At 35.5% G+C, this 18,162-nt stretch overlaps 1 protein-coding gene across 1 annotated transcript in view; it reads right to left on the bottom strand.

Moving 5' to 3' along the window:
• The window catches only part of LOC106867954 (N-acetylated-alpha-linked acidic dipeptidase 2), a 336,237-nt gene that overhangs the window by 15,593 nt on the left and 302,482 nt on the right, over positions 1–18,162 (bottom strand). The window contains exons 15-16 of the mRNA XM_052974261.1: positions 14,366–14,497; positions 7,746–7,828 (exon numbers count right to left, since the gene is read on the bottom strand). Of these exons, the coding sequence (XP_052830221.1) occupies positions 7,746–7,828; positions 14,366–14,497 (215 nt within the window). The remainder of the gene's footprint in view (positions 1–7,745; positions 7,829–14,365; positions 14,498–18,162) is intronic.

The raw sequence follows: 18,162 nt of genomic DNA, 5'->3' as shown, positions 1-18,162 counted from the left end.
GTACGTCCTCAGCAGTTACAGCCCATGTTTCACTGCCATGTAGCATGGTTGTTCGTACGCATGCGTCATACAGTCTGCCTTTTACTCTGAGTGAGAGTCCCTTTGTTGCCAGCAGGGGTAAGAGCTCTCTAAACTTTGCCCAGGCTATTCTTATTCTAGCAGCTACACTTTCAGCGCACCCACCCCCACTACTAACTTGGTCGCCCAGATAGCGGAAGCTATCGACTACCTCTAGTTTTTCACCCTGGAATGAGATAGAAGTTGTTTCCTGTTTGTTTGCAGTCTTTATTGCACCTGAACATCTGCCACAAACAAAAACTAACTTGCTAGTTAACCTGCCTTTGATGTAGGCACGGTAATCCTCACTCTATACATCAGTCAATGTGTTTCATGTGTATGACACTTCAAACACACACACTTTCAGCCTTTTTTCTAATGTAACAATGAGCATCTAGTAGATTCCGCTCAGTTAATTTCCCTTCAGTACCCTGCAATGTACATCACTCAACTCACATGTCACTGCCATACAAAGTCACACTTCTCATGGGACTGAAAATTAGTCTGAACATAATGAAAAACAGACCAAAATGTCTTAGAAAGAGGAACTGGGGCAGAGTAGCAGTGGGGGGTCATTTAACCCTTTAGGATTTAAACTGGTTATATCTGGCCAAAATATTTTACCTTCTTTATCATCAAACTAGTCAGGTCTGGCCTCTCACACCAACCCTACATTATCATTCTAAAAATTTACAATTACCTCATCAAATTCTCAAAGTTACAAAATAATGCATGAAACAAGGTGAATAAATAAGCATTACATTTGACAAAATAACATAAATGCTAAAAGGTTAATAACGTATTTTTAAAAAAATTGCTTAAAAATATGAAATGCTTTCTTGAAAATGTAACTTAAATAATAAAAAATTAAATTTTTGCACTGAATCATTAAAATGATACTTTATGTAAGAAATTCTTAGATATTAACTTAAGAATCCTAATAATGAATTCTTTTATTCATTTCAAAGGGGACAAATAAGGAGACATTACAAAGGCAATTTACAAAAATGGTGGGGATTTACAGCATGTAAAACAATATACAACAGGTATGAAATGAGACATACTGATAGTTGAGGACAATCATTTAAGACCTATCATTGGTTATGACAATGAGGGTTCCAGTTGATCTGATCAACAAAACAGCCTGTTCATGAAATTAATGTGCAAATGGCTGAGCACTCCATAAGCATGTGTACCCTTAATGTAGTTCTCAGGGAGATTCAGCATGGCACAGAATGTAACAAGGCTGGTCCTTTGAAATACAAATACTTCTCATTTTTGCCAGCTGATTGGACTGGAGTAACATGAAATAAAGTGTCTTGCTCAAGGACACAACACACTGCCAGGAATCAAACTCACTACCTTACAATCATGAGCCAAATACCCTAACCACTAAGCTATGCACTTCACTCAAGTCCTATGAAGGAACTCCATGAATGCAGGATTACCTTAACTACCAAGAGCAAGTTTGATTCCTGGCAGTGTGTTGTGTCCTTCAGCAAGACACTTTATTTCATGTTACTCCAGTCCAATCAGCTGGCAAAAATGTGTGTGTGTGTGTGTGTGTGTGCATGCATATTTTACTCATCCGTGCCTGCACAAACACATCCTTTTACATACTTATGTATTATTATAAATGAATAGTTAAGATTTAAATATAAATTATAGTTTCCTTTGTCACCTATTAATTAATTCTCATCATAAACATCAAATTTCAGTGTGATACTTGATCCTGTTTGACAGCAATGCAATAGTTTATCTGTTGATCGTTAAGTGGCTACAATACAATATAATCCTTAAGTGATTGCTGGTAATTTATACCAAGTATTGTATTTATATACACTAAAGGCAGTGAGCTGGCAGAATCATTAGCATGCCATGTAAAATGATTGGCAGGATTTTGTCTGCATATTACGTTGTGAGTTGAGGTTTTGTTGAGGTTGACTTTGCCTTTCATCCTGAGGTTGGTGTAATTGAATTATACCTCCTTCAAAATTGCTGGCCAAAATTTGAAACCAATATTTACATACTCTAATTTTGGTAAAATGAAACAGCAAACACTATTAAATAATATTAATCACTAACTTGGTCGTTCATTTTGCAATACTAACATGGGTCTCCTTTTATCAAACACAGCTTGCTCTATTGGTAAATAGTCAATGATGTTGAAGAGCATAAAGATCAAAACTGTAGTTGAGAAAAAGTTAGCTGACATGGAGGAATGGAAGCCATCTGAATATTGGAAAAAAGCTACCTATATCAAGATCATTCATGCCAGGTGTCAAAATGCAGACATCACAACTGTTAATCATTACTCTGTGAACACTGTAAAGATTATAAGATGTGACATGGACAACAGCGACAGAGTCTACAAAACCATGGTCAGTAAGAAGGGACACAACAGGTATTTTCACTGCATCCACATGCAACTGATGGACAGGACCTTAGGCTCAATTCAGACAGCTATGTGAAACTGCTGGAGACTATGATCAAAACCTGGCTAGAGAAGCTTGCTGCTGAAAGGCTATAGATGTAGCAGCAGGATTCAGCTCCTTGCCATATCTCCAGAAAGAGTCAAAAGTGATTGTGGAAGAATTTCTGGCCTCTTAATTTCTCCAGTTGCAATCCCATGGAATTACTCTGTACTGGACACAGTTGACAAAGACACGAAGCACTCTGCCTGCAACACCAAGGACAAGCTCATGGCCAAGATCAAGGGGTGTTTGAAGATCTTCCCAGGGACATAGCAAGAAAAGCCTGCACCAGGTTCTGGAACCATCATTTAATCTGAGGGTGGCTACTTTGAGTACACTGTTATCTTCCAGCCATAATCTAGTCGATAATTTTTTATTTAAAAAAAAAATGCTTTTAATTTTAGATGGGATATTTTCTATTCCTTTTATGCAAACTGTCAAATTTAGCCTGAATACATACATACATACATACAAACACACACACACACATGTGTATGTGAGAGAGAGCATGAGTATGTGTGTGTGTCCAGGTCATCATGTCTTGACATTGTGAGCTAACTGTAAGCAAATGTTATAATTTGTTTGCAGTCCTCTGTGTAAAAACTGTCCAGCCATGGCCCACATCTCAGTAAACACCAAAGTCTTGAGATGTGAACAATAAAAAACTCCCAGTACCTGATTGGTATTTTCTTTTGTAGACCCAGAAAAGATGAAAGTCAAAGTTGATTTGAACCTAGAATGCAAAGAACCAGAACAAATACTGCAAGGCATTTTAACTGATGTTCTAATGATTCTGTCAATCTACTGCCCATTTTCATGGTATTTTCTTATCATTAATCTATATAGTGATATGCTAAGGCCAAATGCGTAACAGTGTCACATGATTAGCTGGAGGGAGAGGTGAAAAGCAAGAGAAGAAGAGGGAGAAAGAGAGGAAGAGAGAAGTGTTAAAGATATGAGGTAAGCAGAAAGTAATAGTTATTGTGCAAAGACACTGTCAAATGGTTAGTTCAAGGGAAAATGAAAAGTGAGAGAGAGAGTTAGTGCTTAGGAGTGAGAAATAGTTGAGAAAAGAGGTAGAAAGTAGAGAGAGATATAAATATGTTAAATGCAGGGGCATGTGGTATAGCTGAACTGAGAAGCAAACAGAGAGAGAAAGAGAGAGAGTGTGTGTGTGTGTGTGTGTGTGTTGATGAAAAGGAAAGCATGAGTGGAAAACCGCTATATGATTTTAAACATATAATAGGATATTGTGACGGACAATAAAAATAAAAGACTAGTTGTTGTTACAGGTTTCAATGTTCAACCATTTCTATACCTTCTAGATATTTCAACACAGTTAAATCAAGGTAAAAGAAAGAAAAAAAACGATAAAGTAAAAAGAAAAAGAGAAGAAAAATCAAAAGAAGAAATAAAGAGAAAGAAAAGGGAAAGAAAAAGAAAAACGAAAACTATAGAAATTCAACAGCTGTTCAAAGGTAAATCAAAGTGAAATAACCTGAGCAAATAGCTGCGGATGTTACTTTTGCCTTTTTATGTGTAGCAGCCCAAAGACTGAGGCCATGCTGGGGTACCACAATTATTTAGTTTTTTTTTTAGTTATTTGGTTTAAATGTTAGTCTGTTTCATCAACAGAAATGTAAGTAGAATAAGATAGAGATAGATATAGATAGATAGACAGACAGACAGACAGATAGATAGATGGATGGATGGATGGATGGATGGATATGCAAGTTGGTCAACAAATAGATAGATGGTTAGATAGGTTGATAGGTGGATAAATAGGTAGATCAGTGTTTCCCAACCCTTTTTTACCAGTGCCCCACTTTTTAATAATGAAAATCTGGTGCTCATCAACATTTTTTTTTTATATAGAAACACGATTTTTTAATTCAATTACCTAGCTGATGGATACCTCAACTCATTTAGTGAGAACCCTGTGCCTGGTGCATATGGCACAGATCTTTTATCTGAGGAGACAATTTTGTTAACTTTAGCCGTAACTATAGGTGCAGGAGTGGCTGTGTGGTAAGTAGCTCGCTTACCAACCACATTGTTCCGGGTTCATTCCCACTGCATGGTATCTTGGGCAAGTGTCTTCTACTATAGCCTCGGGCTGACCAAAGCCTTGTGAGTGGATTTGGTAGACAGAAACTGAATGAAGCCCGTCGTATATATGCATATATATATATATATGTATGTGTGTATCTGTGTTTGTCCCCCCAACATCGCTTGACAACCGATGCTGGTGTGTTTACGTCCCTGTAACTTAGCGGTTCGGCAAAAGAGACCGTTAAAATAAGTACTAGGCATTCAAAGAATAAGTCCTGGGGTCGATTTGCTCGACTAAAGGCGGTGCTCCAACATGGCCACAGTCAAATGACTGAAACAAGTAAAAGAGAAAAAGAGAGAGAGTAAATTGCCATGTTTTGTAATTTCAAGTTAGTTTTGCTTGTCTTCCAGCAAATTTTCAACTGTACTGAATCCATATTTGGTCAAATAAGACGAAGGAAAATGAATCAATAGCTCTCTTGCTGATGTAGAGATACTGGGGTATTTTCTTTTAACCCCGTCACAAAGTCTTCACTGATTCATAACGTTGCAATTTTGCTAACTCTTCTTAGTATTGAACTGCAGCATCAGAAATATCAATCAGCAGTGGCTGAGTTAACCAGGAGGGAAAATTCATTGCCTTCAAATCACAAAATCTGTCGTTGAAGTCCTTTATTAAGAAATTCAAATGATTAATAATTACAGTGGTAGCATCATTTGTTATCTTACATTTACTCAACCAGTATAACTGACTGAAATTTCTTTTGGAAGCATTTTTTGACATATTTCAAGGGCTGTAATGAATCCAAAAATCTTTGTTTTCACATCAACAAGCATCATGTCTGCACCTTGGAGTTGTTTATTCAAGTTTCCAAGTTTCTCAAAGATGTCTGTCAAATAACTGACAAATGCTTTTCCATCCATTTTCATTTCACATTTGTCACTATGAAAGTCGTTAAGCTGATCCAATAATTCCAAGAACCTTCTTAAGCTATTTCCACTTGATAGCTACCTTACTTCTGTATGAAGCAGCAATCAAACATGCTCGGCACTTTGATTTACACAAAACTGCTAAAATAGATGTTTGGCTTTGGGATTTGCTTTAATGCTATTGACACACTTGATCACAGCACATAGAATCTCATTAAAAACAGGGGACAATTTTTTGGCAACCAAGTTTTCTTGGTGTATGACGCAGTGGAGAATCAACATGTTTGAATTTTCATCCTTCATCATTTTTAAGCATCCCATTTTCTTGCTCATCAAAGCAGGTGCACTATCTGCCGTGCATGATAGTAAGTTTTCTTTTGATATTTTGTTTGCATCCAAATAACTTTTAAGTTTTGTTTTGGATGTACTTTGCAGTTGTGATTGTTTCCAATGATTTGCAAAACAACATTTCTCCCTGAAAAGCCTCATGTTCAATATATCTCACATAAGTCAATAACAGGGCCTCACTGTCCTGAAATGTGAATTCATCCATTTGTAATGAGAATTTTCGTGATTTTAATGTCTCAATAAGCTGGTTTTCAACATCTTGCCCCAGTTCATCAATTCTGTTGGAGACAATGTTATTACTGAGTGGCATGACCCTAACATCTCCATCATCCTTTTGTTATACAGTTTTTAAGAATACTGAGATAGCTGATTTAATCAGTTGCTCTCCAATAGTGTGATTCTTTCTATGTTTTACTATAAGTGGGGAGATTTCATAGCTGGCTTCAAGGGCACAAATGTGGGATGCATGTTGTGCAGCAAATAGTGAAGTGAGTTTTGTTTGGTTTTCAAAATTTTCTTTCAGTGATTTGAAGTACTCCAAATTTGAATTAGAATTCTTGGGTTGACTTATCCTCAAGTGAGCTTTTAGTCTCCCTGCCTTCATTGACTCATTGCTCATTTTCTGATGACACAATAAGCAAAGCGGTTTACACTTATCATGGTCATAGGGAATAAACCCAAACTTCAAAAACTCCACCGAATATTGATGAGTCTTCTTACTTTGTTTACTCATTTTAAAAAAGGGCTGACACAAATCCAAAATAAATTATGAAGCAATGGAGATGACAATTTTTGCACAGTGTAGAAAGAAAGGGATTTGTAGCATCAATCAGCAATAGTGAGTGGAGCTGACTACTGCTTTTATAAATGCTTGACACTGGACAATAGATATTGAAACAGAAACAAACCCTTAGCAAATGCAGATACCTCACTCGGTACGCTGATTGGTCACAGCTACATTGATTCCCATGGTTTGAGTATAAATATTGCATGATGTTTTTTTTTTTCATTTAAATGTCCAAAGATAAGCTTAAGGATCGACAAGTATGTGCTCAAGCCACTTGCAAAAATGTTCACAACCCATGCTAACACATGCCCCACCCCTATTTCCCCATGCCTCATGTTGGAAACACTGAGGTAGACAGATAGACAGTTGATAGGTCTGTAAGTAGATAGATAGATAAGTTGATACATATGTAGGTAGGTAGATAGATAGATAGATAGATAGATAGATAGATAGATAGGCAGGCAGGCAGGCAGGTAGGTAGGTATGTAGGTAGGTAGGTAGACTGATTGATTGTCTCTTCAATTCAATATTGCCTATGTGGATTTTTACATCTTTTCAAGAATCAAATGTTTCAGAAAAATATGTTATATCATCATTCAATTTTCAAAATAACCAGGAATTTCCACGGGTACAGCTCGTAAATATTAATCAACTGACTTCTTTCACCAAATTTCTAGCTGTGTGCTCTCTCTAAATGCAAAGCTAGAAATTAATGGGAAATAGGAGTTAGTTGATAAAATCAAACTCACTCTTTGACCGGTACTTTATTTTATCAACTGTAGAGAGATGAAAGAAAAAGTTGAACCAGTGGGGTTTGAACTGTAAAGAGCAGGAGCAAATGCCTCATGGAATTTTGTCCAACGACTTAATGATTCTGCCACTCCAATATTAATTGTTTCTAAATTCAGGCACAAGGCCAGCAGTTTTGAGGGGATGGAGTTAGACAATACCACCACCTCCAGTAAATGTTTGGGATGAAAGGCAAAACTGACCATAGTAGAATTTGAACTCAGGACAGAAAAAGCTGGAATAAATACTGCAAAGCATTTTACTGATGCTCTAAATATACTGTCAATGCCAATAATAGTAAAACTTACTTTGGCTCATCTTCTTCAGGGTACTGGTGTTTCCAATTATCATACAAAGTAGTACCACTGTGGTGTGGGCTTGGATTGGGAACCTGAGGGAAGAGAACAGATAAAGAAAACAAAATGAAAGTTTATGATTAAAACCTCCCCATTGACTTATATCAAATACTATATCTCATACATTTTAAACGTATACAAAACAGAAAAAAGATATATTCTATCAACAGTTATATTGCATAACATAATGATACTGATACTTCTACTTCTGTAGGTTTGATACCACTTTAAAAGTGAACATGTTGGAACTAGAGAAACTACAGCTCAATCTTGCATCAGATTATTTGTTAAGCTAGCTTGTTAGCTAATCCTTTACTGAACCATAACTTTCTCTACAATTGATGTTTACAGCTTATTTTCCCAGCACTAAGTGAAAGAGAGACAGATTTCCCAATGGACAGGATGCTAGTCTATCACATACAACTCTCTTCTGATATTATTTTACATGGAGGACTTCCACTCATGGAACAGAGGCTTCTTCAGTGTGATGATTCTTTCAGCATATCTAAGCATGGCACACGTCTAATATAAATCTCAAGTATCTGATATGCTCTACAAATACAAAGCTTACAGTGCAATATATCTCAAGAAATATCAAACCAGCAAGTGATAATCTCTCCAGGTATAAAACTATAAAGCAATATACTTGTCTAATATTGATTTTTCACATTAATACAATGCAACACACACATTTGTTAACTGAAGAAAGGATAAAATAAAGCATTAGTGATGAACTTGACTGTAGTATATTTGTAGTACTGGATGAGATGGAGGGGTATCCTAAACTGGTACCTTAAGATATGAGAAGAGAAGCTGATAGATGCTGCAAAAGAAAAGCAGGCATTCAGAAAGGTGTCCAGTAATGCCAATAGATCAATGACCACACAGACGTAATTTCTACAACAGAGTCTGTCACATCTGCACTGGCAACCTATGGCCAGTTATGAATGAAGGTGGAGAGAAACAAGAACAAAACAAAACATTACTGAAGCATGTCTTAATAATCTTGGAAATGGCATTTAAACCTTTCATAACCATATTCTCAATGAATACTTTTGAACAGACAGTTTTCTATTGCAGAACCAGGGGTGGACTTAGGCAAATTTATATCTATAGAGTTATACTCAAGTAAGAAGTGGAATATGTAAACAGCAAAGTATTTAGTTAGTCACTGCTACCTCACTATTCTAACTAGAAATGTTCCTTATTCAACAATGCATCACTAAGTCATACTAGTGAAAGCTGTGCCATCATATTGTGTATCAAGGGTAGGTTGACTGAGTAGATACTACTCATTGTCTCCAGGCTGTCGACATTAATAACTAAACCATAACTGTTGCTCAGGTCTCTTATTGAACAGATCTAAAGTTTTCTGGCAGTGACTTTTTGCATATTTTTGTATATCTGGAGCTATGATATCCAAAATGTTGTTCCTTTCTGAGACTGTAGGATGATTTTTAGAGAATTTAGCTGCATTTCCTATTTGGTTGAGTGAGTATGCAAAGGTTCACTTGATCTTTCACACGTATGAGAAATATGGGAAGTAAAATGGCTCAGCCTGGTCTTGAACCCCAGTATTTTAGTTTCTGGCAAGCCATTTACTTACCTCCTCGGAAACAAAGCAATTAATTTAAGGCCTTCGCATTGGATTCCTCATCAAGCATTAAACCTCCAGTATTACAATCTCTCTCATAAAATATATATGCTGGATATTAAATCTCCAATGTGATATTCTTTCAAGATATGAAAACAAATCAGGAACTTTGTTTGATTTATTGAACTCTTTCATACAAAAGTATAAAGTGGCAAAAACTAAGTTACAGGTATTGTTATTGATTTGTTGTTCACTCATATATGCCAATAATATTGAACTTTAGTCAATATTAACACTGTTAATCTTCTCTGTTCTTTTATGTTCAGAAACAATACTATTGCTGGCAATATTGGACAATAAAATTATTATTATTGTTGTTGTTATTACTATTATTATTATCCTTGTTATTCAGTAGTCTTATTTTCATCATATGCTTTCACTGCACAACTGAGCGCAGCTCTGAGTGCCTTGGATATGTGCTGCGATTTGTTCTGGTGTTGTTATTTTCACTGTATTGAAAGTGTGTTATGTAGGATGTATGCAGTGCCTAGTAGTGCTATTTTCTGTATGTTGTACATATTCATAAGACCTGGTGTTTTGGTTATATGTCTGAATGGTTTTTACTCACACCTTGTGCATCTATTATCATAGGGATTGTTTCAGTTTTTAGGGTTCACATTCAGGCTATCTCTATTTCCAGATCTTTGTATTTTGAGAGTTTCTCTGTTTCTTTTAGAGATACAGTCATTTGTTGGAATTGATATGTCAATTAGAAGGCGTTTTTTCTTATTGATGATCTCTAACATCTATATCTGGTCTATTAGCCTAGATCTCTCTCTTTCTGTGTGTCTTGACGTATCCTAGAGTATGATTGCTTTGTCATTTTCTGAGACCTTTTCTGGGATATATCTAAACAACCTATTTTCTGTTGTCATTCCATAGTGCTGGTATAGCTTCAAGTGTATATAGGTCCCAACTCTGTCAAGTGTGTGGATATTTTTCTTCTCAACCAGGACTGTGTAGCCAGAGACAATATGATTTATTGTTTCTTCCTCATAACCACATATTCTGTAGTTACTTGCATTTTTCTTCATTATGTGTTTCTGACGGGGAGGCTTTGATCTTGTGCTGCAATTAAAAATCCTTCAATCTCTGCTTTTAGGCCTGAGCTTCTCAACTATTGTTGGAATTTTATTTTGTCTATTTCCTTTCTGTTTAGCTTAACCCAGTATTTGCCATGTAAGGGATTTTCATGTTATCATTTTATCATGGTATTTTGGGTGGAGCATTCCATAATTATTTTTTTTGTTTTCCTGCCTAGTTTGGTTAGTTTATCTAGTGTCCAATCAACTGTAACTTATACCTGGGACAGTTAGAGTATTGATACCTATTATCTTGTTTTTTTTTTTTGCATTGAATTCTGCTTTAAGTATTTATCTAACTTGTCTATAGGATTCCTTCTTTATCTTCTCTTTCATTTGTGTATGTTGTACTGTATTTAGTTCATTGATTCCTAAGTATTTGTATGTCTGGGTTTGGTTTAATTCTCTTATTTAATTTGCTTTATTTAGTGTGGTATTGCTACTTTTAACTAGTTTTCGTCTTTTCAATGTTGCTTTTGCACATTTTTCTAAGCTGAACATCATATTATTTCTATGGTAAATGAATGTACTGTCTGTAGTAATATTTCCAGTTATCATTTGCAGTATACAATTTTAGATCGTCCATATGTAAGAGATGGTCGATTGTTTTACCATAGCAGTTGTAGCCACATCCAATTCTGCTCAGCATGTCAGTTAAAGGCACAGTACCAAGCAGAAAAGGAGTGGAGAGTGCAATTCTTGTTGGAATATTCCTCTTCTGATGGGGATGGATTTAGTTTTTATGATTCCCTCTTTTGTCTGGAGCTGCAACACTATTTGCCATTTATTCATGGCATGTTTTATATTTGAATATTGTTGGTGCTACTTTGTCTGTGGCTAATGTTTCCAGGATCCATGTGTGGGGAACACTGTCAAAGCCTTTCAGAAATTAATCCAAGTCATGCATAGACCCTTCTTTTTCTTTCTGTCTTCAATAAATGATCTTTACAGCCATATGAACTTTTGCAACATCCCTTCTGCTCTTTTGGAAACAAGCTGTTTTCTTCTAAATGTCTGCCCATTCCCTGTGATATTGTTGCAGTTAAGGTTTTGATTCAGTTGCAAGTGACATTTAATGTCACTTCTACCCAGGGCCAGTTTGAAGCCAATTAGACAGATTTGTTCAAATTGTGCCCTACACCAAGAGAGGGCCCCATGCACATGTTTGAGCAAAGGATGCTACGATGAACTTTTAGTATATCACTGTGGCTAACGGTGGAGCTGGAAGTGCTCAATGCTTTTTGGATGGGACTGGCAAATGACATGAAACATAAAACATCAATCTTCAGCTTTTGTAGAGTAGAAGCTCCCACTAACAATTCTCTAATTGGGCTCTACACTTCCTAGTGCTGGCCCTGCCTCTACCAACTTGATATTCTCCTTTGATATTTCTTTTCTTCTCCTAGCTTTTATAGCTCTATGTTCAATTAACTAAGATTATCGATCCAAGCTGAAAACAAGAAGTTTCTGGAGACACATTTAAAAATCTAAAAATCAAGTAACTACTATCATTTCAAGCAACCTAAACTTTAAAGCTCCAAATTTTTTCAACCTTATGTTTAGTAACTATTTATCTCCATTGAAGTACTTTCTTTAGCCTGTTTGTTTATATTCCTGATCAATTCCATTACTTCTAAGTTTGGGGAACAGAACGGAATGCTTTGCTGAAATAGCTATGTTACTTTCACCAGCTGGCTTTAGAAGATTCACTCCTATTCACATTTCTTTATTTTCCAAAGTTTCAGTTGGTTTATATAATTAGTTATATTCAATGTTTGTTGTTCATAGATTTTAGATAACTATATAAGGAGTTTTTGTCTACTAATCTGAAGAAATGACACAGGACCAAGATTTCTGGTGATTTGCTGTGCTTGGGAAGACATGTCAAGCTCAGTAAAACTGCAACCACCCATACATACAGGTATGTCCTTTACAGCCTTGTCCCATATTCCCTCCCTCAGCTGAGAGGCCTCTGTCTCACAGGCTCATGGGTGCTGGTGCCAAGTAAAAAGCACCTGTCTCAGTGTCATGTAAAGAGCACTCATGTGGTGTCACATGGAAAAGCGCCCATGCTGGTGCCATGTAAAAGCACCCATTACACTATTAAATGGCTGGCATTAGGAAGGGCATTCAGCAGTAGAAAACATGCCAAAACAGACGAGATGGTTTATTCCAGTCAAACCATCCAGCCCATGCTAGCATGGAAAGTAGACATTAAAGGATGATGAATTGCATAGATATTCTCAGTTAATTGATGTCTTTTAACTCACTATATTGTATATATATATCTAGACCCTACAAGTTGCAAGAATGAAGGAAAAGAAAAGAAAAACCTTACTATGCTCCTACTTCATGGTTAAGTGGTTAGCAGTTGGAAAGGGTACACAACCATAAATCAATGGTTCTAATGAATAAACTATCCCTCACGAAAGTATGGAAAAGTGGTTGTAGAAAGGGAAATGGAAAGAAAAACAAGATTATCAATTTGATCAATAGAAATCAAGTAAAATCTCTTCTGTTGAATGCTGAATTTCCAAGTCAAACAGCTTATGCAATTCTCTCCTGCATATGCACTGCTTTATCAGCAGAATGCAGTATGCATACTGATTTATTAACATGGTGCAGTTTGTGTATTTTAAGACTCAAAAAGAATACCAGCACGAGATTAAACTCCTGTCAAGGTCATCCAGACTAGAAAATTCAAGGATAGGAAAAAACAATGGAAGTATAAAGGAAAAAAATAATAGCCTCTGGGATTTTTTTTAATATCATTTGGTTGAAGTAGAAACACTGTCCATGATTTCTTAGAGATCACACCAGACTGGTGAGATCAATGAAAATTAATGCTGGTGGGGTAATATAGTAGGGTAAGAGTTCCAGTGGAATGGAACTTCGGAAGGGGAGTATTGAGAAAAGTACATAATATTCATTTAGAAGGATGAGATGCCGTAGAGATGATGAGAGGAGAAGACAGGGCATTGGGTGGTTAGGGATGGAAGTAATAAACAGCTTCCTTGTTCAGAGGAGAAAAATCTATTGTAATAGCAATACATGATGGAGTGTAATAAAACAAAGTATCTGTGAGGAAGTGGTTGATAATAAAATTGATCTCTTCAGGGTAGTTGGAAAGGATGCTATGGATGTAGAATAAATTTATTTCAGTCTCTTATTTATTTTCTTGAGGCTGGGTTTCATAGCAAAGTACATTGTTATAAGCAATGGGCATACAGCTGAGGTGGTAAATTCTTTGTTGGATTTTGGTATAGGAATTAACTAAATGCAAATGTTTTAGAGAAGGATGACAGCATTTTTGATCAAGGAGCACGAAAGAGATGACAGGACTGGGATATGAGGTGCATTGCTGTATTCAAGAAGACCTGCCCACCACAATAGCACTCAAATCCTAAAATCAAGGTGCGACATAAAAAAGCATTGATGTGTGTGCTGATGTCACATAAAGGAACACCCGTACAGTCTGCAAAGTGGTTGGCATTAGGAAGGGCATCTAACAGTAGAAACCAAGCTAAAACAAACTATGGGACCTGGAGCAGCCCCTGGCCTTGCTAGTTTCTGTCAAACCATCCAACCCATACCAACATGGAAAATAAATATTAAATGTTGATGATGATGAAACATGACAACAACAATATAATAACTAATTAAAAATCTACATCAGTAACTGATGTATTAGGTCATGTGATCAGTGTTATGTATTTAGTAATGTAGATCATCATTAATGAAAAAATGGCAAAGTTGGTACGAATATTTTTATGTTGAAAGAATAATCAGTAACATTATAAAAACACATTTCTTACAATTTTAGAAAAACTGCTCACCTTTTTGGCACTTTTATACATAACATCTTGCAGCAATGGGCTTGTATTTATAGACAGTTTATCGTAAAAGTCAAGAGCATAATCCACATTTAGATATGCAACAGCACGTTCATACAATTCTTTCATATGTTCCTGGAATGGAGCAAAATAGTAAATTAGCAAAAAAAACTGTCAACACAGTATTTAAAAAACAAGTAAGAAAATATCTGTAATTTAAGAGAAAATCTGTAATAATATTCTTGTCTCTTAAGTTTGCAATTTAGCAGCATTTCATTGTTCTTCACATACAGAGTTCAAATTCCACTGAGGTAGATTTTACCTTTCATCCTTTTGGGGCCTCTATAAAATAAGTACCTGTTGAGCACTGGAGTTCAATGTAACCAACTTACCTGACTCCCTAGAAATTGTTGCCTTGTGCCAAAATTTGAGGTCAATATTCTTATATCTTAAGGTCATTTCGGGTAGTTAGGTTAGTGTAATTCATGGACAGAATACTTCTGTGTTTATGAGAATCCCAAAGCATAAGTTTTTAATAGTAAATGCTAAGGGTAACTTATGTAAATCAGTAAATCTTTATCATAAAGATAGCACCTTAAAAGACACTCTTTTCAAGGTAACATTTTAATAAAATATGAGAAAGAAATTGATATAAAATTTTAACTGTGGGTACAATACTTGCCAAAACTCTTGTACAATGTTTACTACAACTGCTGTACACTGTTTATAACAACGGCTCTACAATATTTAAAACAATTCATTATCATCATGTCTTATTGGGAGCTACTGCTCCTATACAAGTCATTTGGCAAGATTTCTTTGGTTGGATATTCTTTACAGAGTGTACTGGGTGCATTTTTTCATGGTACTAATACAAGCGTACTCAGTAACCTAATACATATAGACCAAGAAGGGGAATACGAAAGGGAACAATGGCAGTATTTCTAACACAATTATCATGCAAAGAGACCTTCACTCTGAAATAACAGCTTTATTGCTAACAGTAATAACAGCTCCCTGAACTTTTTCCAACCTGTTCTTACTCTGCCTACAATACTTTCTGAACAACCACAACTCCTTCCAATTATATCTCCTAGATAACAGAAACTATTTGCTACTTCAAATGAACCATCAAGACATTTTAGAGAATGTATTTCCATTGCACATATTGCTTCAGTTCATCTGTCACATACAAAGCTTAACTTCTCTGTTGGTCTGCTTTTGATTTCACTTCATCTCTTATTAGTTTATAGCTTACATTGAGTACAACTCATCATTGTGAGCACTTTACATTCTTTTTTCTATATGACAGATATTTTTTTTCTCTGAAACATTGTTTTATGGCAAAATGCCTTCCGTGTAATCACTCTCTTAATTGTCTTTTATGATACACAAGGATGTGGCATACCTATTCTAAAACTAGGATGCTCATGAAATCAATAATATAATTACTAGTTATTTTTTATCATTTAGCAGAGGGGGTGCCCAACAAGATTGCACTTAATTTAATGTTAATTAGGTTGAAAAATGTTATCTCCAAATAAAAATTATGTGAAGCTTGATAAACTGTGTCCAAAATTACCATAGGCATATGTAATTGTTTGGAGTATTTACTAATAAACATGTGGTATTTAACAATAATGCAATCTCAATGGATATTAAGTTACATATTCCAAAATATAATGAGCAAAGCTGGTTAGCACAAGCAAAGATAAAGTTTGGATTTATTAACAACTCACAAGTTCAGTTTCTTGTACTCTCAACTGCTTAGGATGTAGTATGCAATGTGTAAACAAGTTATTCTACGGTTAGGTGTCTGGCTAGAGAGCTAGTCTACAGAGAAATCTTACAGCATTATAATTCCAGTAAGACTGGTGGAGTGGTGCATGTTCAGAAAGGTAACATGATAGCAACTACTCTGTTTGTAAGGTTAGTCTGCTGAGAAGTGATAAGGGTGAGTGAATGGATCGATATGGTTACGATTTCTTTTGAACAGCAGGAAGTCAATGGTAACTGGAAAAATATGAGTAGGGAGGGAATTACAGAAAGAAAATGTAGAGGTTAGCATGGGGTCTGCAGTAAGAAAGTGATACAAGACTAATAATCTTCAAGGTGCAGAGCCTATTACAGTAGTGGTAGTAAAGCTAAAGAAAGGAGATAGCATATCTATGGGTCAGCAGTTGGAAAGTGTTGGCGAGTAATTGCATGCCAATCAGTTGCCTGGCCTTTTTGGATGCAATCTCTGGTGCTTGAATGTTTAGCAACAGCACTGTCATAGATGTGGGAACAATATGCCAATATGAGTCCCATCTGAGCCTTGTAAAGGATAAGTGATTAATGGGGGATGATCTTCTGGCTCTGAAGAATGCCAATCTTTACAATGGAATCTTTGTTATATCAAGTATTGGCATTTGTCAGGAAAGATCCTCTGTGATGGTATAACCCATACTTTGTTTCAATATATGGGATTTGATAATAATACAATAGAATATTATTGATAACAATATATTATTTCAGAGTTGCACTTGAGAGTTAAGTGACTTACTTTATGTGATGTAATCATATAGTCTCACTAATGTGACAATATTGATTTCTTTTTTTCCATCCAGTACAAAGCCACTATTTTATATTTATTTATTTAATTTTTGTCAGGTAGATGAGGAATATTTGATTTAATTGATTCCAGAATATTACAAATATTTATGTTGTTGAACTCTGGAGACTGAAATATTGCATCTACCTTCTTGATATGTGAATTTGAAAGATAGGAAGCTAAATAGTGTATGATATTTAGTTGAATGTTCTTCTATCTCTATTAGTTTCATTGTTCAAGCCATGACAGTATTGGTTTCATTTTGACAAGGCTCAAAGGTCCTATAATTTAATGAAGATGGCAAAAGTTATGATATTAGTGGTTTCATGGAAGAAAAAAGAAAAGAGCTTCAATATAGAACCAAGATGATGTAAATGATATTTCACAGGAAATTTGGTTTTGCAGTGTTTGTCCATTTTGAGACAATATTAATGCTGACATGTATCTAGAGATATACAGTCTAAAAAGATGGGTAGAACATGTAATGATATTATCACTAACAACAGATGGTCAAGTGGTAATAACAGTAGAGTGAAGAATTTAGTATTTTTTTATCATTTGGAGTTCATGAGGTAACTATAGTGTCACATATTCTCTCAAGAAGTTAAGATGACACAATAACAGGTAAAATAAACAACATGCAAAAGATAAATGACATGTAAAATAAAAGCATTATACCAAACTTCAAAGGGACTACCCTCAAAATGATGGTATTGCTCATCACCAAATGTCTCTAAATATGCATAATGGAGTATTCAACTGTACTGGAACACAATTTAAGAAATGGTTAAGTAAAGGGGAAAGTGGAGTGCCATAACTCAATCTAGTCACAAAACCTTATTTCTTCAAATCATATCTTGTTTTAACTTTTGCACTAATTTTATTTATTTCCATGTCTGTTATTATTATTATTATTTTATGTTTGACTTTTGTTTTGCATTTGTACAAGTTGGATCCAAGTCTCACCCAGAGACCTCAAGAGACAACAAGTTAGAAGTTCATGTAGATGTTATGCCTAGGGTACCATATATTTGGATTTGTACTGTTTTGTTCAAGTGAATGTTTAAGAAACCATAAGAAAATTATGTTTGCTTTAAAATTTGAGATCACATAGATAGTATTTTACGTAGGATATGGGCAGTTCCCATGAGCAGTATCTTTTGAACTTCAGCCATTTTGGGGTTTCCTGGTATCTGAGCTAGGTAGT

Source organism: Octopus bimaculoides, chromosome 18 (assembly GCF_001194135.2).
Source record: "Octopus bimaculoides isolate UCB-OBI-ISO-001 chromosome 18, ASM119413v2, whole genome shotgun sequence".
Lineage (NCBI taxonomy): Eukaryota > Metazoa > Mollusca > Cephalopoda > Octopoda > Octopodidae > Octopus > Octopus bimaculoides.
The sequence above is the reverse complement of the archived record's forward strand: the minus strand, read 5'-3'. Positions and strand labels throughout refer to the sequence as shown.